The sequence below is a fragment of the Urocitellus parryii genome, chromosome 3, assembly GCF_045843805.1.
Source record: "Urocitellus parryii isolate mUroPar1 chromosome 3, mUroPar1.hap1, whole genome shotgun sequence".
Classification (NCBI taxonomy): domain Eukaryota; kingdom Metazoa; phylum Chordata; class Mammalia; order Rodentia; family Sciuridae; genus Urocitellus; species Urocitellus parryii.
This window is the reverse complement of record NC_135533.1, coordinates 169589934-169617228: the sequence shown is the minus strand read 5'-3', so window position 1 is coordinate 169617228 and position 27295 is coordinate 169589934. Positions and strand designations below refer to the sequence as shown.

The following is a 27295-nucleotide window of genomic DNA, read 5'->3' as shown; positions in this document are numbered from 1 at the left end:
TCTCCCACAAACCGGGGCAAAATAGCGGCAGAAGGAGGTGAAGGGGGACCTCACAGTCCAAGCGAAACATGAACACTTGCACCAAAGATGTGGCAATGGGAGAGGAGGCAGTTAATTCATGTTTTCAAAAGAAAGTTTGAGCCAGGTGCCGTGGTGCATGCCTGTAATCCCAATAGCCTGGGAGGCTGAGGCAGGAGGATCCAAAGTTCAAAGGCAGGCTCAGTGAGACCCTGTCTCTAACTAGAATATTAAAAAGAGCTGGGGGTGTGGCTCAGTGGTTAAAGGTACCTGGGTTCCATCCCCAGAACGTGCCCCCCCCACCAAAAAAAAAAACCCAAAACTCCTGCCCCATGATAAATTGATCATTGATCATCACGGGGCTGGAGTTAAGGGAATACTTCTAAATCAGAACTTGAAAAGTCCAGAGAGACTGTCAATCACTCCAACCATTTACTTTTCAGAATAAACTTGCTAGGTTCTATGGACAGATGTTCACATGAGGGAACGGGAGAAATCAAATCACAACTGAGGAGTGGGGAGAAGGAAGCAAAGCAGGAGTACCCACGGTCAGGAAATGGAACAGAAACGTGCTCCCGAGTGCTGAAGAGGAACAGTCACCATCTGTCCAGGGCCCCCAAATCCTGTTGCCTAGCAACACAGAAGGGCCAAGCTGTGTTGACAAAACTTGCAGCAGAAATACACTTAAACTCCGATTTTCTTCAACTGAAGAATTAGTCACCCCGCCACGCTTTCCGGGGAATGCCTGTGGTTTGCAGAGAGGGAAGGGAGGGAGACCGTCCTTGTCAATATCGTGGTTTTATTTAGAAGACAGATTAAAAAGAAACATCCAAGGAGCCCCACGATTTGATAGCACAGAACTCTACATCCTGCTTCCCCCCACAAACCTCTACACTGTGGTGACAAACCACATCTGTTAGCTTCAGAAAGCACGGCACCCGCCCAGCAGCAGCACTCCCTTGGGAACCAGCCACACCTTAATGAAAAGCCAGGGGGGACAAGGAAAGATAAACTGTCCAGAGCAAAGCTCCCAAGTGACAGAAATGGAAGGGTCTCCTCCAGCTTCACACTGTCTGGCTGTGACCTGGCTTGCAATCAGCTCCTTAGACAGCCCAGCTTCCTGCCACTTGCCAGGCAAGAAAGGGTCAAATGCAAGTAAGTGGCTCAGCATGCCACCAGAAGAGAGATCGAGATTAGCAACCCCCTACTTGCATCAGCCCAGCCCAGGATGCCCAAGGTAGCACCAGCCATGCAGGAGGCAAAGGCTGCTCCAAGGGTTGAAGGCTTCTGTCCCTAGCAAAGATCCGCTATGTCAGGGCCTTCCGCCCAGTGCAGAAGCTGCCACTTGTCTCCTTCCTGACCCCATCCTAGTTCAAGATTATAGGCATCCAGCCAGGAGCAGAAGCGCACACCTGTAATCCCAGCGGTCTGGGAGGCTGAGGCAGGAGGACTGCAAGTTCAAAGTCAACCTAAGGCCTTAGCAACTTAGCTAGTGAGGCCCTAAGCAACTTAGTGAGGCCCTATCTCTAAATAAAAAATATATATATATAAAGGGCTGGGGATGTGGCTCAGTGTCAAGCAGAACTGGGTTCAATCCCTATACAAAAGAAGAAGAAAAGATTATAGGCTTCCATGACGCAGCTGTCCCTTCCCAGCCTAGACTGACCAGTCTTCCAGGCAAGCGAGAGTTAACCATCCATCCTCCTTCCTTCCCATGACTCTCTCTGCTTGGGTGCAAAGGGTCCATCACTCTGCCACTTGCTTTTACCCCCGGGCAGCAGGGATGACGTAATCCCCAGGACCTGGCTTGGAGCCACCAAGAATGTGAACAGGGCCACAAGGACTGACGTCACCAAGCTAGACCTCCTCACCCAAGTCCCATGGTGAGAACTGCTGCTGGCCAGGCTGGCCAGGCAGAAATGGAAGTGACCAGGAAGAAGGGGGGCACGACAAAGCCATACTGAAGTCCCAGGAGGGCTGGACAGAGCGCCAGGAGGGGAAGAAGTTTCCAAGGGCCCCAGAGCAAGAGCCCCTGGGCCAAGCAAGAGCAGGCGGTGGGGGCACACGGGGAAATGACTGCTCAGGTGAGCTCAGGATCTGCCATTCTGTCAGTCACGCCTTGTCCTGTATTCCTCAGGAATGTCATTTGGGACCCCATATAGCCACCAAGCGTCTTCTATGTGCCAGACACCAGGCAGCAGCCAGAACTAGGCAGGCCTGGATTTAAACTCTGCTGCTCCCCCTACAGAGCCTGCCTCCTGTCACCTCAGTTATCATAACACCACCTTGTCACCTTGGTGTAAAGGATGTGACTCCGCTTCTGGGCACATCCTCAGTACATCAGGCTGTGGGAAGCCCCACCCAGAACTCAATCTCAGAGAGCCTCAGGTTCTTCTGAGAAGAACTTAAAAAAAAAAAATCCCTCAAGCACATAAAACGCCCAAATCATTCTCCTCTTCCTCATCCCCTCTCTTTCCTTCATCTCTGCCTCTCAGCTCTCCACGTTGCTCATTGCTCTTCCAGTAAACCTTCTCCAGAAGCTGGTGCTCCTGCCCAAGGGTGGGGCTCTCACTCTCTGGCCTCTTCCTATTAGCTAGTCAGAGAGTAACAGTCTTGACCATGAACTAACCATTAAATTACAGGGGAGAGGTTTCATCTCACCCCAGTCAGAATGGCCATCATCAAGAATACAAGTGACAATAAATCTTGGTGAGAATATGGTAAAAACAGTACACTCATACATTGCTGGTGGGACTGCAATTTGGTACAACCATCTGGAAAGCAGTATGGAGATTCCACAGAAAACCTGGAATGGAACCACCATTTGACCCAGTTATCCCACTCCTGAGTTTATACCCAAAGGACTTAAAATCAGCAGATTACAGCAATGCAGCCACATCGATGTTGATAGCAGCTCAACTCACAATAGCTAAACTATGGAACCAACCTAGATGCCTATCAACAGATGAATGGATAAAGAAAATGTGGTACATATACACAATGGAGTATTACTTCAGCCATAAAGAAGAATAAAATTATGGCATTTGCTGATAAATGGATGGAACTGGAGATTATCATGCTAACCAAAATAAGCCAATCCCAAAAAACCGAAGGCTGAAATGTTCTCTCCGATACGTGGATGCTAACACACAATAAGGAAAGAATAGAAGTTCATTGAATTAGACAAAGGGGAATGAAGAAAAGGGAGGGGATGGGAATAGGAAAGACAGTAGGATGAATCAGACATCACTTTCCTATGTTCACATATGAATACCCGACTAGCGAAACTCCACATCAAGTACAACCACAAGAACGGGAAGTCACACTCCATGGGTGTATGGTCTGTCAAAATACATTCCACTGTCAAATATAACCAAAAAGAACAAATTTTTTTTTCAAATAAAAAAATGAATTGCTGTACAGACTCCCAGCTTCAGTTCTCTCAGAGTAGGCCCCCAAACCAGAAAGGTTTATGTAAAGGACCAAAGAGTGGTTTTTGGACTTCAAGGCCACTTTCCTCCTATCTGTAAAACGGAGGCAGAAAGGGGAAGAGAAATGATACTCCCTACCCAGGGCGATAGGCAGGGCCCCTAACACACTGTTAGCACTCAAAAGTGGTGACAAGACATCTGACGTCAATGCCTGATCAACCTCTCAAAGACGACATAAGACACTCACTCAGAGCCCCCCATGGCCACTTTGCCAAGTCTGAAGGCCAGATCGACACCATTCCTTCCCTGCCTGGACCTTCGGCTCCCCTAAGCTCCCCTCCCCGAGCCCTGGAGCTGACGTACTTTCCTACTGAGTTCACGTCCACAGACTCTGCCCTCACATCTCCTCCTCTGTCCTCTCCACCAGCCTCCCTCTTGGCCTTCAGGACTCAGGTGTGCCTTCCTCCCTGACTTTCCTGGTGGGCAGTGTCCCTCTCATCCCAGACCTTACCTACCCCTCTCTAGTGCCATGTGGATAAGCACGCAAACACCTGATCCCCTCCATTTGGCCATTTATTGGGCAAATACGATCAGTCCTCATCGTTCACGGATTCCATATTCCCAAGGTGACCTATTTGTTAAACTTTTCTTGTCACCCCACCAGCTTGGGGTTTTGTGGTTACTCACAGATATGCACAGAGGAGCAAAAATCTCAAGTTACACTCCTTCCCAGCTGAGGGGACTCTGCCTTCTTTCAACTATCATACTGTAAACAGGGTCCTGACCACATTTTTATTTATTTATTATTTTTGGTACTGCTTAATCACTGAGTCACATCCCCAGCCCTTTTAATATTTATATTTAGAGACAGGGTTTTTGCCGAGTTGCTTAGGCGGGTCTCAAACTTGCAATCCTGTCTCAGCCTCTCTCCACAATTTCAGCGCCACATTTTTGACATGTTTGTGCTTTGGGTTGATTTGAATGTTCCAATTACCCGTCTCCCCCCACCCAGGCCCAGTGTAGTGATGAAGAGCTTCTCCGCGCTGTCCAGCAAGAAGCCGTGATGTGCCTCGAGGAGAAAAATCCACCTGTTAGGTGAGCTTCATTCAGGCGTGAGCCATGGTGCGGTTCAGTGATAAGGAGTCAAAATGGGCTAAATTTGTGGACTCTAGCTTCAGGGCAGGAGAGATCGCAAGAGATTGGACAGCAACAGCATCACTAAGAGGATGAAAAAGTCAGAGATTTACAGTCCCGACACCCAGGGTCAGGAAAATGCTCAACCCTTCCTGGCTGGTGTTTTATTATAAAGAAATATTCCACAAAACCCATCAGAACGTGTAGATTAAATAAGGTGTCTTCAAACAGAAACAAAATTATATACTGACGGGTTGACAAAAATGTAGTGACCAGGTAGCACATGCCATGTAAAATATATATATATATTTAAAAAAAAAAAAAAAAAACGGGCTGGGGATGTGGCTCAGTGGTTAAGGGCCCCTGGGTTTAATCCCCAGTAACCGCCCCCCCCCCCAAAAAAAAAAAGTACCAGCCAGGCATGGTGGTGCACACCTATAATCCCAGCAGCTTGGGAGGCTAAGGTGGGAGGATCACAAGTTCAAAGCCAGCCTTAGCAACTAAGCAAAGGCCCTAAGCAACTTAGTGAGACCCTGTCTCTAAATTAAAAAATAAAAAGGGCTGGAGAGGGTCTGTGGTCAGTGGCACTTGCCACTGAGTTCAATCCCTGGTACAAAAAAAAAAAAAATGTGACCAGAGCCTGCCAGGACCCTAACTCTCCTTTTTTTCTAAGAACATTGCTGCAGTACTCCCTAATTCAGTATTCACAGCTACAGAGTAGTGCGGTTACCACAAATAGAGAATCAGTGATCGTACCTATCACCTGCAGCTACAACCTGGCTTCTGCATGCAGCTGGGACACCTGAGGGGTGCAGACCACACCTTGAGCTCCACAATAGCAAGTGGAGGCATAGGAGAGAGGCTTAGGAAATGCTCAGAGAACTTTCCTTTCCAATCTCCTAGCTCATGAGACCCTCTCCATCCTGTTCCATCTCCAGTGGAAAAAGCACACCCATGCTTCAATTCAGATCAGTAACAAAGATGGTACTTTTCCTCAAACATACTTCTTAATATTCCACGTGCTGGTCCCAGAAGATAGGGTCTTTGTTTTGTTCTTGGAATATCCTGTGCATCTACTAGGTGCACAGGATAACTACTGATAACTACTGAAAGAAAATAATCGCTTAGAACAACAACAACAAAACCTCCCTGGACAAGAAAGTAAAAACCCACAAGTGGCATATCCTTGAGTTTATGTCCCATTCTGGCCACAGTCTTGGCCACTATTCTCCACTCCCAGAGAATCTTCTGCAAACAAAGCCAACAGTCTAGATCCTCCGGCAAAGCAAGATGGCAACACTCTGTGCCTCTGGGATTAACATAAGAATTTGGAAGATTAGGGCTGGAAAAGAAGTGGCTTGGTAGAAAAGCACTTTCTGGAATGACTGAGGACCTGGGTTCTGTCTCAAGCACAAGAAAATAAATAAAAATTCATAGGATTATGGGATGGTCTGGGGCTGTTCATTGAGTTCTCCATCCATTTAGAGCCCTTACCACATTATCCCTTGGGGCTTTGAGAACTTTGGATCATGCAAAAGCTAAATCAGCTTCTCTCTCCTCATTTTTGACCCTCATTACAGTCGGTCTTTGGAAACACCTTAGTATGTGCCTGGCCTGCCTGGGTCCATTCTTCTATGATCTCTATGTCTTACCTATCTCCCTCCTGACCAGCAGAAGTCTGTTTCTTATTCTATTCCTAGGAATTTTTTGTTATGGTTGTCTTTTAAAAAAAATTTAAAGCAGCAAATATACAGTATTTGAAACAAAAACAAAAACTGAGCATTATGGCGCACACCTGTAATCCCAGCAGCTCAGGAGGCTGAGGCAGGAGGATGACAAGTTCAAAGCCAGCCTCGGCAAATTAGTGAGGCCCTAAGGAACTCAGTGAGATCCCATCTTAAAAAGGGGTGGGGGTGTGCTGGGAATGTGGCACATTGGTTAAGTATTCCTGGATTCAATCCCCATTACCAAACAACAAAAACATCTGGGGACATAAGTAGAACATCTGCCTAGCATTCATGATGCCCTAGGTTTCATCTCTAGCACTTGGGGAGAGAGGAGTGAGGAAAAAAAAAATTGCAATACCTGACATTTCTCTGATCCAAATGCTTTAAATGTACTAATTCAATCACTATAGTAAATTTCAATGATGTGCACATTATCTCTCCCCCCATCGGGACTGGCCATGTGACTTACTATGGCTCCCAGGATGTCAACACATGTGAAACTCAGACACTTGGGAAGAGCATGCCCTTTGTGTTCCTGGAATCCACATGCCATGTGAAAAGGACCAGGCTGGCCTGTTTGATGACAAACACATGTGGCCCAGTCACCCCTGCTAGCCTAGCTGACAACCAACCACTTGACAGATGAGGCCAGCCGAGATCAGCCAGCCCCCAGCCAAACCTCCAGCTGATTGTGTACGCATGAGATCAGCAAAGCCCAAGGTCAGAAAGACTGCCCAGCACAATCATGACTACAGGAAAGTGTTAACCACTCACTTTTGTGGTGGTTTGGTTTGTAGCAAAAGTTAACTGATACCAGAGACTCGGGAGGCTAAGGCAGGAAGATCAGGAGGCTAAGGCAGGAAGATGGCCAAGTTCAAGGCCAGCCTATGCAATTTGACAAGACTCTTGTCTCAAAATAAAAAATGAAAAAGGCTGGGGCTGCCGTTCCACGGGGGAGTATCCCTGGGTTCAATCCCCAGTACAATAAACAAAAACTGATTAATCCCAGTGGCTCGGGAGGCTGAGGCAAGAGGCTTGCGAGTTCAAAGCCAGCCTTGGCAGTCTTAGGGAGGCCCTAAGCAACTCAGTGAGACCCCATCTCTAAATAAAATATGTAAAAAGGGCTGGGGATGTGGCTCAGTGGTTAAGCACCCCTGGGTTCAATCCCCAGTACCAAAACCAGAAACTGACATACAAATTCATTTTGTGGATGAAGAAATTGAGGCACAGAGGTGAAGTGACCTACCCAAGGTCCCAGGGCTGTTAAGTGCAGTGGGATTTGAAGCCAGGAGGCCTGGCTCCAGAGGCCAAGCTCTGCCAGCTGTCCTACAGCTAAGTCACTCCACACGATTCCAACGTTTCCCTGCTCACCTACTTTCCTAAAGCAGGTTAAAGGTAGACCATGGCCTTAGGTGGCCTTCTAAGCGCCCCAACAGGCAATGTGGAACTCTGAATGACCTTTGCCATTTTGCATTCTCACTGCTCTTCAGGTCTGCAAAGTGCTCTGCTCTCTTCTGACTCATTTCCACCAAATAAAATTAACAAAGCTGCCCAACACCCAAGGATGAATGAACAAAATGGTAAATACAAAAGTCTCCTGTCTTTAAAAAAAATTCTGATGCATGGTACAATATAGATTTACTTTTTTTTTTTTTCTTGATACCAGCAATTGAACCCAGGGGTCCCTTAACCACTGAGCCACATCCTCAGCTTTTTTTTTTTAATTTTGAGACAGGGTCTCCTAAGTTGCTTAGGGCCTTGCTAAGTTGCTGAGGTTGGCCTTGAACTTGCATCAGCCTGCCTCAGCCTCCTGAGCCTCTGAATGGATGAATATTTTGAAGACATTCTGTTAAGTCAAATGAGCCAGTCACAAAAAGAAAAACTGTATGATACCTCAAGACTTAAGATACAGCTACATCAATGTTTATAGCAGCTCAACTCACAAGAGCTAAGCTATGGAACCAACCTAGGTGCCCTTCAATAGATGAATGGTTAAAGAAAATGTGATATATATATTATATATATATATATATATATATATATATATATATATATATATATATATATATAATATATATACACACACACACAATGGAATATTATTTGGCCATAAAAAGAATGACTTTATGACATTTGCCAATAAATGGATGAATCTGGAGGCTATCATACTAAGTGAAATAAGCCAATCCCAAAAATCTAAATGCCAAATGTTCTGATATATGGTTGCTGGCACACAACAGGTTGGGGTAGGGAATAGAAGTTCACTGGATTAGACAAAGGAGAGTGAAGGGAAGAGAGGGGGATGGGAATAGGAAAGACAGTGGAGGGAATGGAACATCACTTTCCCATGTTCATATATGAACACACGCCCAGTGAAACTCCACGTCAGGTCAACCACAAGAATGGGAAATTATACTCCATGTATGTGTGATATGCCAAAACACTTTAGTGTCATGTATATCTAAAAATAATAAATTTTTAAAAGCAAATTAATCTTTGAAAAATTAAAGACTCAGATGAGCTCACCTAGAGTAGTCAAACTCAAAAATAGAAAGCAGAAGAAGGGTTTCCCGGGGCTGTGGGAAGGGAGGAAACAGGAGTTAGAATGATACAGAATTTCAATTTGGGAAGATGAAAAGTTAGAGAGATGGACGGTAGTCAGGGCTGCACAGGAACGTGAATGTACTTAATGCCACAGAACTATGCACTCTAGCTGGGCACACTGTCATCCCAGTGGCTCAGGGGGCTGAGGCAGGAGGACTGCAAGTTCAAAGCCAGCCTCAGAAACTTAGCAAGGCCCTAAGCAACTCAGTGAGACCCTGTTGCTAAATAAAATATAAAGAGGGCTGGGATGTGGCTCAGTGGTTAAGCTCCCCTGGATTCAACCCCCACTACAAAACACCACCACCAACAATGAACTATTACACTCTAAAAAGGTTAGAGTGGCCAGGCACAGTGGTGCACAACTGTAACTCCAACAATGAGGGAGGCTGAGGCAGGAGGGTCTCAGGGTTTGAGGCCAGCGTTAGCAACTCAGGGAGGCCCTGTCCCAAAATAAAATGAAAAGCAAAAGGGCCGGTGACGTAGCTCAAGAGCAAAGCATTTTCCTAGCATATGCAAAGTCCTGGATTTAATCCTTAGTACCAGTTACATACACACATAAATAATGGGCATGATGGTAAATTTTATGATGATTTACAATACTTTTAAAACAGGAAAACAAAAACAAAGGTTGGACCTGCAGGGATAAAATGCCAGATACAAGGTCACTGTGAGATCAGTTAGTCCCCAGAGAGCAACCAAAGCAAAAGACCACTTGGTGCTCCCGAGTCACAGGGGCCCTGACCCTGTTCTGACCTCTCCCACCGCAGCCCGACAGTCAGATGGGCTAGCAGATGTGTCAAAGCAGCTTTGAGCACAATCTCAGGCCTGGTCTAAGTTGTCCGGGATGGTCTCAAACTTGTGATCCTCCCATTTCAGTCTCCCAAGTAACTGGAATCAAGCGTAGGAGCCACCAAGCTGGTTTTTTTTTTTTTTTTTTTTTAAGCAAAGCTGAAATTCAATCTCATTCAAGAACTCCATTATCAGACACATTATCTGAGTCCCGAGAACAATGCTGGTCCCTTGGCCATCTGCATTTCATGGATGAGGACAGATATTTGAAAGGAGCCTCTTTGAAGGCATCTCTCAGGCACCAACCCTGCTGGGCAGTTCAGTTTGTAAACATAAAAAGGAAGAGGGTTGGAGAGGAGGCCGAAGGAAGAAAACAGGAAGCCGCACTTGGCAGCACCTGGAGGTGGAAGTGACCTTGCACCATCAGGAAGGTCAGAGGAACCTTCACAACAACTGGCACAAACCCAGGTGAGCCCCCGTCCAGAGAGGAAATGCACCATCTGTGCCAGCCTCCTCTGCCCGCCTCGGCCCCTCAAACACCCTTCAGGTTCCCAGTTAGAGATCAGCAAGGTCCCTTGGGCTGAGGGCTGGGGACCACCTCACCGTCTTTACCCTCATTCCTCCCTCCACAGGGAGGGCTTGCAGGCACAGAGCTGGGCAGGATTCCCTCAGGGTTCATCTTGGCCTCTTGCGACCAGGAATGCGTCAGTCACCTCCAAGGACCTGATCAGACCCGATGACTCATGACTATTGTCCTTACTGGGCAAAAGGAGGGATGAGGAGGAGGAAAAGCTGGGCCCAATGGCACACTCCTGTAATCCCAGTGGCTCAGGAGGATGAGGCAGGAGGATCGAAAGTTCAAACCCAGCCTGGGTAAAAGCGAGGCCCTAAGCAACTCAGCAAGACCCTGTCTCTAAATAAAATAGAAAATAGGGCTGAGGATGTGGCTCAGTGGTTGAGCACCCCTGGGTTCAATCCCTGGTACCAAAAAAAAAAAAAAAAAAAAAAAAAGTAACCAGAGAAGGCCTCATTTTTCAAAATTTCACTTAAGCAGAAACTAAAAGACAGGGGAGTAGGGCAATGCCAGAGAGAACAGCCAAGTTTAAAAATCCATAAGCAGAGGGCAGGTTTGACATCAGCACAGCCAAAGCAGGACGCCATCCATCAGATGGGGCAGAGGCCCTGGACACAAAGGTCGCTGACATTTCCAAGGCCTGAACTCAGGGGATCAGGCAGGGAAACTTCAGGCAGGGAAGCCACTACTGCATCTCAAAAGGAATGCTTTCAGACTTTTCTTGGATCCTTTCTCCTCCAAAAAAACTTCATGGCCTGCTTTTAGCTGAATATCCCTATCCAAGATGCTTGGGCCCAGAGGCATTCATTTCATTTTCCCCCCACCCCCCCGATTTCTGAATATTTGTATGTACTTAATGAGACATCCTGGGAAGGGGACCCAAGTCAAGACAGGAAATTCATTTACGTTTCGTATATACCTTATAAGCACAGCCTAAAGGTAACTTCATATGATATTTTGATTAATTTTGTGCACAAAACTAAGTTTCGTGGTGTGTGATTTCCTACTTCTGGCACGCTGGAACTCGGAGTTTTGGATTTTGGAGTGTTTCAGATTTCGGATGTTTGGATTAGCAAAGCTTAACCTGTAGCTACTTACAGGCTAAGAATCGGCAGAAAATAGATTCAAGTGTTAAAGACTCTTCGTGATCTCCTTGGTATTCTTTCAATGTTTCCATGGAATGATCCGAAATTTCTATTCAAGCCTAACCTGAACCCTTCCCACTTCAATCTTAGGTCCCAGGGGCAAGGGGGATGGGGCTCTGAACACGACCTTTGAAGGGACAATGCTTGAGGGTTTTGGAACCTGTGGGGATGGAAAGTGTCCTCTGAGAAGGATTTCTTCTCCCTGGAACACAGGAGACCTGGGCAGGTCCCAGAGGGAGGTGGAAAGAGGGGGCTCAGTGCAGACCAATCAGTAATCGGGACTTGATTGTCCAGCCCAGTTTATCCAGCCAGGAAGAAAGGGATCCCTCCAGAGAGCCATTCTGTGTAGGAATCAAGGCAACATATATGTCATGGCAAGGTCCAACATGAGACCTCAGTTCAGGGATCAGAGTACTAAACCCTAATGCAGAGACAGGGTCTCAGCCAGGTGCGGTGGTGCACGCCTGTCATCCCAGTGGCTCCAGAGGCTGAGGCAGGAGGATCTCGAGTTCAAAGCTAAGCCTCAGCAACTTAGGCCCTAAGCAATTTATGGAGACCCCGTCTCTAAATAAAATACTTTAAAAAGGGTTGGGGATGTGGCTCAGGGGTTAAGTGCTTCTGAGTTCAACTCCTGGTACCAAAAACAAAAAAACAAAATGAGAAGACAGGGTCTCAGTGGAATGGCCAAAGCAACAAGGAGATCCCTCAATGAGAAATCAGAGAGATGCTCAAGAGCAGGGAATAAAGAATGATTACATCTTGGTCCCTCATGCTCCATGGGTCCGATTGTATTGTTCCTAGATTTGTGGGACTTAGCTTCCTGTACTGAAATCTCTCCCCGAACTGTGTCCCAAATATTCTGTGCACGCGCACACACACACACACACACAGTGGGTTCTCAAACATTTTTTGTAGTTGCTCACTAAATAAATATTTTCTTTCAAGCAAAGACTATCAGAGACTGTGTCCTCTGTCACAGAATACGAGAGGGATGGCACCTGGTCATTTGTTACTGAAGTACAAATTGGACCAAATGCTTCTGGAGGAAATCTAAACGCTCATCTCAAGACACCACGGGGCTGGTGTTTCTTGCTGGCGAGTCCACGGAGGACATCAAGGGGGCTAAGGCAGGTGAAAAGCCCCAGCCCAGAGCCTGGCACTCAGCAGGCACCAGGAACTCTGTGGGGCTCTTTTCCTTCCCTGTTCACAGGGCCCAAGAGAGGTGACCGAGTAGACAGTAGCATACCGTATCACATCCGTGGTGAGCCAAGCACACCAGGAAACCAGAGCCAGTTTCCACATGGCCCCCACAAATCACCCTATGATAGCTGTCCCCACCCCACTGCTTCGTTGGGTCCTCAGGACAAAGAACCAGCGTCTCCAGGGAGTGCTCTTCCTGCTGCCTCCAGACAGTGCCAGGAGGAGGAGGAATGTCTGGTGCTTTGCACGTGTCCATAGAGGACCTAGCTGCCCAACTCAGGGGACCTGGGTACCAACCCCGCCCACTCGTAGGATCATTCATATGCCAGCAGCCACATCCCGTGAACAGGGCTGAGAGCTATCAGTAGGAATGACTCAGATCAGAGGAGGGAGTAGAGGCCGATTTCCAGTGCAGCCGTGTCCACGGTCACAGCACGTCTAACCTTCAACAGGTGACAGGGAAACCAAAAGGTGTCCCCCTACACACGCAGCTGCGGTGGCGGGTACTGGAAGGGGCAACGGCTTACCTGCCTCGCCACCCTCCGCGCCTCCCAGTAGGGCTTGGAGTCCTCCACAGCTTTGCCAATCTTCTTCACCATTTCGTCCAGTTTCACCGTTGCCTCCACCAGGACAGAGCGGAACTTTTGACGAGCATCCTGCAGCCAGGGGCAGTGGGGGAGAGACAGGTCAGGCACGAGCCGGCTCCACCAGACCAGGAACACCCGGGGCTCTTCCCACCATACGAACCCCCCCATTAACACCCGCACACGACAGTGTCTAGATCAGCACCAAAGAGCTGTCTGCCATGGTGTAAATGACCTGGAATTGGAGCTGGGTGCGGTGGAGCCCACCTGTCATCCCAGCAGCTCAGGAGGCTGAGGCAGGAGGATCACAAGTTCAAAGCCAGCCTCAGCAACTTAGTGAGGCCCTAAGCAACTCAGTGAGACCCTGTGTCTAAACAAAATACAAAATAGGTCTGAGGATGTGGTTCAGTGGTTAAGTGCCACTGGATTCAATCATCTTATACAAAAAGGACCTAGAATCGGCCTTGTCTGAGGTGGTCACTGGTAGCCACCTGTGGCTATTGATCACTTGAAACTGGCCACTATTAGACTTAAGGAAATAAGTGTACAATTTATTTTTTTTAAAAAAAGAGAGAGTGAGAGAGGAGAGAGAGAGAGACAGAGAGAAATTTTTTAATATTTTTTAGTTCTCAGCGGACACAACATCTTTGTTGGTATGTGGTGCTGAGGATCGAACCCGGGTCGCACGCATGCCAGGCGAGCGCGCTACTGCTCGAGCCACAACCCCAGCCCAAGTGTACAATTTAATTACTTGAATTTTAAAAATGAGTGTGGCCAGGGACCCACTATACCATGGTATAGTGGTATATTGGACAATACAGTGTCAGTTCTGTGGCCTGGTGTGGTGGCAGCACACCTGTGATCCCAGTGACTCAGGAGGCTTCCAAATTGGAGGCCAGCCTCCAAAACTTAGCGAGGCCCTAAGCAACTTGGCAAGACCCTCTCTCTAAATAAAAAGTAAGAAGGGCTGGGGATGTGGCTCAGTGGTAGAGTTCCCCCAGGTTCAATTTCCAGGACCATAAATCCCCCCCCACACACACACACATTCTGTGCAGGCCCTCAGTTGTGCCAGTTGCCCTCTCAGTCCTATATGACTGTGCCATATCCCACACTCCCTCGAAGCCCTCGACCTCCCGACTCGGTCAACCCTCAACTCTGGGTGCAAATCAATTGCAGACCAGACCATGTGCTGGGACAAGGTATGGTCCTGCGCTCACGGCACTTCCAATCTGGTGGATGAGGCAGGTGTTACAGCCCATTCTGGAAACGCCAGGGCTACAGTGGGAATAGACTGGGTGTCACGGATCCCAGCTGTAGTGAATCTGGCCAGCCTGGGTATTAGAGGGAGACTCATGGAAAACCTCCAGAGTCGTAGGATCCACACAGACGCTTGAAGCACTGAAGGTGATGTGGGGAAGGAAGCAGAAATACCGGGTCCCAAGCAGGCAGCAGAGCCCATGCTCAGCCAAGATGGGGCAGGCAGTGGCATGGCATCTGCAAGAGACCACATTCTGAAATGTGGAAAATGGCAAGAGATAAGGGCGGCCACTCATCCTGGAGACAGCAACTAGCAACCCGATTCCCAGTGCGGAAATTGGCGCACGCCTGTAATCCCAGTAGCCTGGGAGGCTGAGGCAGGAGGATCGTGAGTTCAAAGCCAGCCTCGGCAACTTAGCAAGGCTGCAGACAACTCAGTGAGACCCTGTGTCTAAATAAAATATTAAAAAGGGCTGGGGATGTGGCTCAGTGGTTAAGTACCCGATACCAAAAAATAAAATAAAAATAGAATTAAAAAAAGAGGAAGGAAAGTAATGGTGCCAGCCTTAATCACATCATAAAAGTTCAGAAACCCGGCCCAGAAGATACAAGGAGGGGAAGAAATGAAGAAATCTAGTCCCAGGTTTAGGAGGACATACTGGGGAATTAGGTCAGTACTTTCTACTCCTTTTCCTTTGGCATTTGCTTGACAGAGTGACACCACACTTGGGTGTGTGTGTGTGTGTGTGTGTGTGTGTGTGTGTGTATGTGTGTGTGCATGCACCCACGTACACACACGCATATGTGAGCACACAGGAGTTTGAGAGGGGAAATGAATGCCCGGAGAGGAACAACGCATGACCCAGGGGCTTCCCCGAGACTGAACAGTCCCTCCTTCTTCACAATTAACGACCTGAAGATCCAACTCTACGTATGGAATTGACTGGGGCCCCTGGGACTGAAGGAGTCCGATTCTTCCAGTTCACCTCTGAGATGTCAAGCTGTGGGCTTCCTACATGGGTCTGGAAATGAAATGTTGCTAGCTGTTACGGTTCACATGTGAGGTGTCCCCCAAAAGCTCATGTGGGAAACAATGCAAGCAGGAGAGAGGTGAGATGATTAGATTAGGAGAGCCTCAACCCAATCAGCAGAGTGACCCCCCAATGGGATTCACCAAGTGGTGGCTAAAGGTGGGTGGGGTGTGGCTGGAGGAGGTGGATCCCTGGGGGCGTGGCTTTGGGGTATATATTTTGTCCCTGGAGAGCGGAGTCTCTCTCTGCTTCCTGGGTGCCAGGTCCCCAGCTGCTTTCCTCTGCCACACCCTGCTGCCTCACCTTCAGGCTCCCCCAAATGGAGTCAGCCATCTATAGACTAAGACCTCTGAAACCACGAGTCCCCCCAAATGAACTTTTCCTCCTCAAAATTGTTCTTGTCGGGCTTTTTGGTCACAGAGGCGAAAAAGACGACACTGGGATTCCAGGGTATGAGGCTATGACCTTGGCCTCCCCTGGGAGTCCCCACTTCTGACACAGGTTCTGTCCCCAGGGCTGTGCCACCATCAGCATCCTGATCTTCTCTGCCTTCTTTCCTATCAGGTCAGGCCTGAAATCACCTGCTACAGCCTCTGAAGGCAGAGAACAAGATGAGATTTGTTCTCCAGGGGAAGGGCTGCAGATGTCTCACGAGAGCCCAGGGAACAGCAAAGCCCCACAGACCTTCTGCCAGACTGAGCTTTGAAAAAAGTGGGCGGTAGTTTATTTCAAGGCCCAGGATTTTAATCAGAGACGGATTCTTTGGGGGCCTATGAACCACCTGTATCACCTATAAAACTGTTACTTTCCATCTTCTAGAGAGAGCTGTTAGAAGAATGAAAGGGGAAATACAAACATAGGACACTTAATAGGCTGGACGCGGTGGTGCATGCCTGGAATCCCAGCGGCTCGGGAGACTGAGGCAGGAGGATCGTGAGTTCAAAGCCAGCCTCAGCAACTTAGCAAGGCCCTAAGCAACTCAGCAAGACCCTGCCTCTAAATAATATATAAAAAGGGATGGGGATGGGGCTCAGTGGTTAAGCGCCCCTGGGTTCAATTCCTGGTACGACCAACCAACCAACCTAACAGTACCAGGGCCAGAGGAGACGCTCAACACTTGCACACATGGTATACAGACAGACCCATGAAACTATTAACACCTAGGAGAGGTGGCAAAGGGTAGCTGACATGATGGGCATAATAACCTGTTACACTATGAAGACAGAAGCTTTGCAAAAATGCAAGCACACGCAGGACTGAATCCTCAAGTCAGTGCTGAGTGTAGGCAGTGTCATCCCTATCCACGTTCAAATCAAAGTGAGGAAACTGGGTGCAGTGGCACACATCTATGATCCCAGCAACTGGGAGGCTGAGACAGGAGGAATGCAAATTTAAAGCCAGCTTCAGCAACTTAGTGAGGCCCTATGCATCTCAGGGAGACCTTGTCTCTAAATAAAATGTATTTAAAGGGTAGAGGGCTGGGGATGTGGTTCGGTGGTTAAGCATCTCTGGGTTCAAACACACACACACACACACACACACACACACACACACACACAGGGCTGAGCAAGGAAGGCATTTGAACTTTATCCCAAGCACAATAGGGAGTCACAGTGTTTTTTTGTGGGGGGGGGCAGGGGGTAGGCAAGGGAGATTATTGTTTGCTTATATTCTTTCTGGTTCATGACTGAGATTCTATCTCCCTTCCTGTACTAGACTCCTTCCCACTTCTCTTCTTTCGGTCCTAAATCATTTCATAATCCAACCTTTTAACCTGGATCGACGTGATTGGGTTTCTTCCAAATGTACATCTCATATTATTTCCCATGCACCCTCGTGAGAAATAACTGAAGACGGCACGCTGCCACAAAAAAGAGAAAATCCTTTTACTGGATTTTCTCAATGGTGCAGAGCAGTCACAGAGCCGTGATAAGGTAATCGCTCAATGCCAACCACAGTGTAATTCTGTTGGGAGGACAGGGGATGGGAAAAGTGGGTATGTGGTAGAGACAGAGGGAAGAGATGAAAATCTCATTTTCCATGGCCAGGGTATCAGCAATAACTCAAACTGGAAACCAAGAAGTTGTCACCCAAGACATAATGTTTAGTCACAGAGGTAAACATGTCAATAATCAGTTGAAATACATTAAACAGATACAGTAAAGTACCTCTTGGGAAAGAAGTGGGGATGAGGGGTTGGGATCCTATTGGGATTCTAGTACATCTCTTTTGCGTATAGTGCAGGGGGAGGTATTGGAGATCCCAGAAGTGGTCATGTGACCCAGTCTGGGCATGCAGACTCCTGGCCACTCCTGACCCAGGGCATTCTATTACTAAGCTATACCCCAAGCCCTTTTTATTTCGAGTCAAGGTCTGGCTAAGTAGCTGAAGCTAGCCTCAAACTTGTAATCCTCCTGCCTCAGCCTCCCGAGTTGCTGAAATCACAGGTGTACACCTCCTTGTTTTTTTTTTTTTTTTGGGGGGGGTACTTGGTATTGAACTCAGGGATCCTTTACCACTGAGCCACATCCCCAGCCCTTTTTATTTTTGAGTCAGGGTCTCACTGAGTTGCTCGGGGCCTTGCTAAGTTTCTGAGGCTGGCTTTAAACTTTTGATTCTCCTGCCTCAGCCACGTTAGCTGCTGGGATTACAGGTGTGCACCTCCATGCTGGGTAACACCTTGTTTTTAATTGTAGTAAGATTGCATGAAGGATTTTTATAAACAGGAATACGACCTGATCAGGTTTGCTTGGTACCCAGCTGCAGGTATTTAAAGATTCTTCAGGTGATTCTTCAGGGCCTTCCAGACTGGATAACACCCATTTGCAACTATTTGTATTAAGTATGTGACCAAAGGATTCTGACCCCAAGAGACTGATTGGAAACCAGTATCTCTTTGTGAAAGTATGGTTGTGCACCCAGGCTGATGGCCATCCAGAGACAGGCTTCTTCATCCAAGATGCTAAAGCTAAATACATGCGCGCGCGCGCGCGCATTACACACACACACACACACACACACACACACACCCCAAACTAAAAAAAAAAAAAAAAGCTGAACACAAAGCCAGTCTTCCCCAATAGGACCCAGCAAACCCAGGCCTTTCACTTTCCCAGGGGAGCACAGTTAATCAAACAACAATTCTCCAGAAGTGCTGTGATATAGTAGCCCACAAACCAAAATCTTTCCTGCCTGACCAACCCAATATCCCTGATCTTCCCTGGGCCTCCTCCCCACTTCTCAGTCCCTGATGAAGCAACTCTGGTCCCAGAAGTGGTCATGTGACCCAGTCTGGACATGCAGACTCCTGGCCACCATGACTAGAGCTGGGGAGAAACAGGATTCCTCTGAATCGATGAGACTGCATTCTGGGACTTCTCTGAAACTGTCAGAAACAGGGAGGCTTCCCCACTCAGATGGCTGAAAGGAAGGAGAGGAAGGCATTTTATTTTTACTTTTATTTATTTATTTTTTTTGGGGGGGGGGGTACTGGGGATTGAACCCAGAGGCACTTAACCACAGAGCCACATCCCCAGCCCTTTGTTTATATTTTATTTTGAGTCAGGGTCTCACTGAGTTGCTTAGGGCCTAAGTTGCTGAGGCTGGCTTTGAACTCGCGATCCTCCTGCCTCAACCTCCTGAGCCGTTGGATTACAGGCGTGGGCCATCAGGCCCGGCAGAGACCAATGACCCTTGAGCCCATACTCCTCCTGCCTCAGTCACTGCCTGCCCCTTTGCTTTTTGTTTTATTCAAGTGAGTTGGAATCGGGTTTCCATCACTTGGCATTGAATTAAGCCTTTAGAACACATGCAACTGAAAAACAGACCTTCAGGTAAGTCATACTAAGGTAGCTAGGGAGGCAAGGGCCCATCTACATTCCACACATGGCAGGGCACTGTAATTAAATACAGTTCACTGCTGGAGGCCTCTGTCCCTGTCAATAAAACCATGTTTATAAGAAGCAGAGTGGGTGGAATTTAACTCAACCTAACTTTGTAAAGATTCCTTTCAATCCATCTTAATAACAGCCTGCCACATCTTAAAACCAGCTAACCACAATGGGACTTGGGTGCTTTTCTTGGGGGGGGGGGTGCGTTTTCTAGTTCAAGAAAAGGCTTGACCATGATCCCTGGTCTCCTATTATGACAGGCAAATGTGATCTCCAAGATCAGAGGCGGGGAAGCTGTTTTCCCTGTAGGAAAGAACCCATGGAGGAGTTGTTCAGGACCAACTCCTCTCTGGGAGAAGTAGCAGAACTTTTACCAGCCAAGAAAAGGATCCCTTGGCCACCCCAGGGCTGTTTAGCAGCTATCTGACTCTACCATTGCCCCCACGAAATTTTAACATGGTCCCCCCTCTGCTGGGATGAGGTCTCAGATCTTCCCAGCCGAAAACCAAGTCTCACTGGCTAGGTGACTCAGAGGGAGGGCAATTTATTCAAGCAAAGAATTGCTGACGGTGGCGGCTGCGCAGTCTCTGTTTCAATGTGTCAAAAACACAGTCCCATATCAGATAAGAACTGTGGCTGAACCAAGCCAGCCAGAGCCAGTGTGTGCCTTGGAAAAAGAGTCCCTGTTTTCTGGCCAATACGTTGACCTAAGCCTCAATCAACTGGCTTGTAAACTGAGAAGGATGGCCTTTCCCTTCACAACCGTGTCCCCAGAACCAAGAGAGATTAAGATGGGATGATGGTTAGTTTGTGTGTGTGTGTTTTTTTTTTAAATAACTGTCCTACATAGTACAGATGACACACACTTCAAAGGCTCCTTAGTAATGCCATTTATAAATATGCCGCTTCAGCGTGTGCAGAGAGATTTCACAGGCCTGAGCTGAGCCTCACAATGACCCTGAAAGACAGGCTCAGCAAGAATCATCACCCCCATGTGCAGATAAGAACCCTGGAGCCTGAGCACAGGGTGGCTCTGCCCGAGTTTGCACGGCAGGTAAGTGGCGGACTCACCCTGCAGCAGTTCACCTCAAGAGTGGTCTTGTTTTGGTGGTGGTGGGGAGGGGTCCCGGGGATTGAACTCGGGAGCACTCAACATTGAGCCACATCACTCAGTGAGACCCTGTCTCTAAATAAAATACAAAATAGCTGGGGGTGTGTCTCTGTGGTTAAGTGCCCCTGGGTTCAATCCCTGGTACCAAAAAAAAAAAAAAAGAAAAATGTCTTTTCCTTCTAGAATTTTCCATTCATAAAGTTTGCTTTTTGGACAAACTGAAGTAAAAATGTGAATCGACTTAAAGAAGACTATGGAATAAGGAGTAGAAAATGATAAAAGCAGCAAAGGACTAGAGTTAGGAAAATGCCACTCCAGAGCAATGACCCCGACCCTTTGGCAGGAACTTTCTAGAATCAGGATAAATGGCATCAAACATTCTCTGACTCATCACTGATGGGTGATGAGGTGCCTCCACGGTTTCTATATTGACTAGAAACCATGCTTTCTAAACCCTTCCAATCTGTTCTCAAGAGCACTTGGGGCAGCTACTAAAATACACAAAGAAACCTCTTCAAACGGGGCTTGGGAGGAATGGGGAGGATAAGCCCTCTCCACGCTGGAACTTCCTTTATCTGCCATCCAATAACAAAGCTCTAGCCTCGGGTGGTTAATGAACACTCCATGTGACTCTCACTACAGCGATATTTTACTTCATTTTGATGAGTTTCCATAATTTAAAAAGCTGCATGTGGCCATCAGCTGCCACACTGGGCAGCTCAGGCCTAGCCCTGGAGCCTTCACTTTGGGATGGTGCCATGCTCTTCCAGCCCACCTCGATGCCTGCCTTCCTTCCTTCCTTCCTTGCTGGTCAATCTTCTCTCACCCCAGTTCCCACAGGGAGGAGCTCTCCCAGCCCAGTGAGAAGGGGAGCTGGAGCAATCTGATTCTACCTTAGGAATCCTGCAGCAGAGCGGAAGCCCAGACTGCCAGGGGAGGGCAGCCTGCCAAGGGAGAGAAACCAGAGGGTGCAGGAGCCAGGGCCCAGGCAGAGGTGGAGGAGTCGGGGGAGGCTGAAGACCTCCAGGGAGCTGGAGCCAGAGCCAGCCACTCCAAGGGCCAACCTCCCAGTCACCCTGCAGGCCCCACTCCATGAGGCGAGGAAGAACTTGGTGAAAACAGCCCCACAATGACTGAAAAATGAATGGAAAGAAAGAGGACGACGGTGTGGGGGGGGACCAGGAGGGACTTCAGGGCCCTGCTGGGGGCCAGTGACCCAATCCCGGACTCCTTTCTTCTCCCATCTCAAGCCCTGACCTGGCCATTGGGAGGGTCTGCCAAACCCACTGCCTTCTGTGAGGACCGTCACCCACACAACGGGGGAGTCTCGATGCCATGTTTCTGATACACGCCTCTCTCCTGGGGATCAGGACGGGAGCCAGAAGAGGGAGGAACAGTGAAAGAGATGAGAGAAAAGAAAATGAACGTAGAGAAAACCAGGAGGTAAGCTGGGTGCAGTGGCACACACCTGTAGTCCCAGAGGTTTGGGAGGCTGAGGCAGGAGGATGGCGAGTTCAAAGCCAGCCTGAGCAACTTAGCGAGACCCTAAGCAATTTAGCTGTCTCAGAATATAAAAATGGGCTGAGCATGTGGCTCAGTGGCTAAGTGCCCCTGGGTTTAATCCCTGGTACCACAATACCAAAACAAAACAAACCAAACCAAACCAAAGAACAGTAGGTCACAGAGAAGGGGTGTGTGATTATCTGGGGTCCCAGTTATGATCATGCAATAACAAGGTCATCTAATTTATCATCAAACCAGGAGGCACTCAAAAGGGGCACTGTTAACAACTATGCTGGGACCACAGGCCTAAACCAAGACTGTCAAGGCGAACAAGAACACACGGTGTCCCCAGGCACGAGAGGTGGGGATGCTTGGCTCCCTTGGGTTCCATGAGACTCCTCTGAAGTTTGAGGGCTAGGGGACAAAGCACAGGGGCATCTAACCAGAGTGTGAGCCTGGCACAGCTCCCAGGCTGTGGGTGCCCCCCCCACTGCCCTCAAACACACACACAGCTTTGGTGACACACTGCCCATCCTGATTCTGAACGAGCAAGAGAAAAGAAAGAAAAGATGGAGGGTCACCACGAGTTCGTCCCTACAATTGCCCCCCTCTGAAGTTAACGAAGGGTTTGGATCCTTTTTAGGCCTCTGTATAACCGATTCCCTCCTAGGCAGGAAGGCACTGCTTTAGAAGTCTGATTTAACGACAATGTTCCGGAGCAAGTCGGGGAGCACCCAGTCCAACCTCCCAAACATCGAAGCCTTCCTCTGCATCTCTGGCCAACGTCCAGACGGCACTGCCAAAGGGAGGAGGTGACATCTGGAGGCTGAGTTATGAGAGGTGTTAGGTCTGGGAATGGGGGAAAAATGACTTTTCATTTTAAAATAATTTCAGACTTGGGAAAAAAAAATGAAGGTAAGACAAAAATACAAATGTCTTTACCCAGAATATCTAGATGCATATTTTCTAAAGATAAGGCCATTTCTTTATATAACAGAGTAGAAAGATCAAAATCAGAAAATTAGTATTGATGCAATGCTATTAATCTGATCTATGAGTTTATCCAAATTGTAATCGACTATTCCACTAATTTTTCCCTTTACTTGTTTTACAGTAAAGGGAAAAAAATGTTTTTTCCAGTCTAGGATCCAATCCAGGATTTGCACATTATGCTTATCTGTCCTTTCTCTCTAATGTCTCTAATGTCCTTTAATCTGAAACAACTCTTTGGTCTTAGTCTTTCATGGCATGCATATATATGTAATAATACGGGGCAATTATTTTGTAGAATGTGTTAATTTGGAACATTCAATTTCAATTAATCTTAATTTATTTATGTACCAAGGAATGAACTCAGGGGCACTTAACCACTGAGCCACATCCCCAGCCCTTTGCTGTATTTTATTTAGAGACAGGATCTTACTGAGTTGCATAGGGCCTCGCTAAATTGCTGAGGCTGACTTTGATCTTCCTGCCTCAGCCTCCCAAACTGCTGGGATTACAGAAATGCACCACTGCACCCAACTTCAATTCATCTTTTTGTTGATGTTACATGGGCACAAAAGTACCAGAAAGCAATCAAGCCATTACAAAAAGCAAAGTTTAAGAAGCCCAAGGTGCAAAGCACCACAAATAAGGGGAGACATTCATGAGCCCCACAAGGCCCCCCAAGAAGCGCAAGGTTTACGTAATAACCCTGTGCATGCAGGCTAGCACACCCAGCTAGAAAGACTGATAGGACCCAAAGCTTTATCAGTTGTGACCACACGTTTTTAAACCCGCAGGATTCTTTGAGTAAGAGGCAGAATTGCTAAAACCACACGCTGCTCCAAATTCAACAAGTGAGCTATCTCCATGTTTATGCCAAGAGGCTTTAACATAGTTCTTTAAGACTCACTCCCCACTCCCAAAAGTTGAGTTATTAGATTTCAGAAGGATTTTACAACTGATATGTGCAATTATCAGGATGGTGTTTCAGCCACCAGCCAAGTTGTTATGAAATACACAGCCCTCGTTAGCATAAGATTGAGAATCGGCGCAATATGGCGAGTTCACAGCCCAGCCTTGGAATGTTCTAGAGATCATTCAGTGGGGCCTTCATTAGAAGCAGGAGTCTACTGACCACAGCATCCAAGCAAGTCAGCTGTCTCACTTCTGGCTTTTGGACAACCTCCTCCTAACCACAGTTAATGGTCTTGGAAAGAGAGGAAAGACACAGGATGCAGAAGGGCCACAGTCAAAGTTCACTGCTGTAATTTTACAGACCCAGAAGAAACAGTGTCAAAATGGTTGCTTCTTGGAGTAGAACTGGGAATGGGGAGGGGTGAAGCAGAGGACTTTCATTTTTCATTATAATTTCTCAGGGCTTTTTTTTTTTTTTTTTAAATTCTGCTCCAGGTGTGGGGCGCATGCCTGTAATCCCAGCAGCTGGGGAGGCTGAGGCAGGAGGATCACGAGTTCAAAGCCAGTCTCAGTAAAAGCAAGGCCCTAAGCAACTCAATGAGACCCTGTCTCTAAATAAAATATAAAACAGGGCTGGGGTTGTGGCTCAGTGGTCAAGTGCCCCCGAGTTCAATTCCCTGGTACCCAAAAAGAATAAAATAAAAAGGGCTGAGGATGTGACTCAGTGGTTAAGCACACCTGGGTTCAATCCCTGGTACAAATAAATAAATAAATAAATATTCGGCACAAGTATTGTTTCAATAAAAATAAAAGTCAGACTACTATGGCACAGATAGATGACAAAGCTTTTGTATTTCAAGACTGAGGATGCTTCATAATGTATTCAGCATGTGGCTGGATTAAAATCCAGAGCTTCAGAGTATCAGGGCTGGAAATGAGTTTGAGCATCATTTAGCTCAGATGCTCCCATTTCACAGATTGAGTAAAGTTCCTCTTTCAAGTTCCTCTTTCGGGTTCTATACCTGATTGACAACGTGGTTCTCCAATTGCAGGCCTGTGCTCTTTCATTTCACTAACTTTAGTGGAGTCCCAAAATGCTTCTGTGCCCCAAACACACACTATTTAAAAATATCTTGTCTCCAAGCCTCATATTCCCGGATTTAAACCCAAGTTCTACCTCCATTGGCTGTGTGACATGGAAGAAATGACTCAGCCTCTCTTTGCTTGTGTGCTCATCAACATCCTTGAGCTCTTGAATGAACAAGATCAACTCTACAAACTGCTCTACACAATACTTAGCACAGAAAAAGCTTTTGCTAAATAATTACACAGGTACCATCAGTGACAGGGTGGGAACGACAGGACCAGCACTGGTTGAACATTACCCACCCGGGATCATGCCAGGCATTCTACAAACGCCACCTTATTTAATCTTTAATCTCCAACATCCCTGCCAAGATAGGTATTGCCCTTTGCTTTTTTAAGAAGGAAGGAAATGAAAACCCAGAGGAGCTACAAAACAAAACCAACATGCCAAAACTTACTGCAAGGCGGACAAAGAATTCAAACCCAGCTTTGCTGCACTCCAAACCCATGGCTTTTAGCATCACAAGCCATGCAGTTTAGTTTCTATCGGCTAAAGCCAAAAGAAAAAAAAAAATCGTCAGGCACGGTGGCACACACCTGTAATCCCAGCAGCTAGGGAGGCTGAGGCAGGAGGATCATGAGTTCAAAGCCAGCCTCAGCAACTCAGTGAGGCCCTAAGCAACTTGGAAGGCCCCGTCTCTAAACAAAATATTAAAAATAGCTGGTGATGTGGCTCAGTGGTTAAGTGCCCGGGGGGTTCAATCCGTGGTACCCAAAACAAAAACAAAACAAAACTACAAACTGTTCCTTCTGACTTTGGTATGGCTGGCTTATCTTGGGACACTAGGAGTGCTAACCAAAGTCCTTTGCTTTGCTGCCTGGTTAACCATTAAAACACCTTGAGAGAACACTGGGAAATGAGGTTGTCTCTGCAGTCTGCCCAGGAAAGGAGGAAAGCCTATATCCTCGGGTCTCAAAATGAGCCTGGTCTTCACATCACCATGCCGAGAGTGGCAGTTTTCAAACACGTCCCAGGGTTTCCTGGTGCTGCAGCCCCCCCTCCCCCCATCAGGAGGAAGTTCCAAGGCTCAGAGAGAAAAAGTCATGAAGCTTCCACATGGTTGTCTTGGGACCCTATCTCTGGGGGAAGCCACACGACATAAGGAGATCAGAGTACCTAGACCACCATGCTGGAAAAGTCACTCTCAACACTCTGGTCAATGCCAGCTGAGCTCCCATCCAAGGGCCAGCATGCACTGTTGGACCCATCAGTGGGCTCTTGTGGATGTCCAGCCAAGCTCTCAGATGACCACAGTCCGGGCTGCAAATGCATGAGGCTCTGGACTAAGTCTCCCTGAACTCCTGACTCACGGGCAGAACAGTTGCTTCAAGCTAGTAAGGTTTGGAGAGCGTTGTTATGCAGAAATTATAACCAGAACAAAGAGGAAAATCAACAGCCCCATTTCCTCTTTCTCCCAAGACAGTCAAAAAGCAAGGGCCAGATGCACACCTGGAATCCCAGCTGCTCAGGAGGCTGAGGCAGGAGGGTCACAAGGTTCAAAGCCAGGCTCAGGAATTTAGCGAGTCCCTAAGTGACTCAGTGAGACCCTGTCTCTAAGTAAAATACAAAGAAGGGCTAGGGATGTGGCTCAGTGGTTAAATGCCCCTGGAGTCAATCCCTGGTACCAAAAAAAAAAAAAAAAAAGAAAAAAGAAAAAAAAGAAAGAAACCAAGGCTGGGAACACAATCTGTGCATTTCAAATCTATGGAAATGTATCGGAATCCTTTGACAGGAGGGCAACCAAAGGGCGGGGTGGAAGAAGACAAGCTAACCCCATTCATCATGCTTTGGTTGAGTTTGATGCCAAACAATAAAAGTGCTTATATTAAGTGGGCTTGGCTGTGGTTAGAATAAACAGCGGATATTCCTTTCATTGTCTCCCCACGGCAGTTAATTTTGGTCAATGCAAACATTAATATCTCTTAGATAATCTGGCAAAACACAGCAAAAGAAAACTCAGGCAAGAATAGACCCGATTTTTTTTTTCTATCTTCCTTTAAGGAAATGAAAGGGGCTGGTTCACTGAACTCTCTAAGAGCTACTTTGCAAGTACCGTGGTGCTCTTGGTTAAAATCCACTGCAAAAAAAAAAAAAGAAGAAGCAGCCACATCTTCTTTACTGTTTGTTAGAAACATCTATGTGGCCATAGGCAAATTAAGGAACTCTCAAAGAGGAGGGCTGAGCAAAGATACTGGGACGGCTGCCAAAGGATGGGGGTGACTAGATGTTTCATTCATCCAGCCAAAAC

General features: G+C 47.4%; 1 protein-coding gene and 1 long non-coding RNA gene across 2 annotated transcripts in view; one reads left to right on the top strand and one right to left on the bottom strand.

The window, feature by feature from the left end:
* Sh3bp5 (SH3 domain binding protein 5) overlaps window positions 1-27295 on the bottom strand; it is a 70266-nt gene that overhangs the window by 33245 nt on the left and 9726 nt on the right. The window contains exon 3 of the mRNA XM_026388567.2: window positions 13150-13278. Within this exon, the coding sequence (XP_026244352.2) occupies window positions 13150-13278 (129 nt within the window). The remainder of the gene's footprint in view (window positions 1-13149; window positions 13279-27295) is intronic.
* On the top strand, window positions 20337-23071 carry LOC113182619 (uncharacterized). Its single transcript, XR_003300766.1, has 3 exons — window positions 20337-20438; window positions 21746-21938; window positions 22669-23071. It is a non-coding gene; the product is annotated as an uncharacterized LOC113182619 (long non-coding RNA).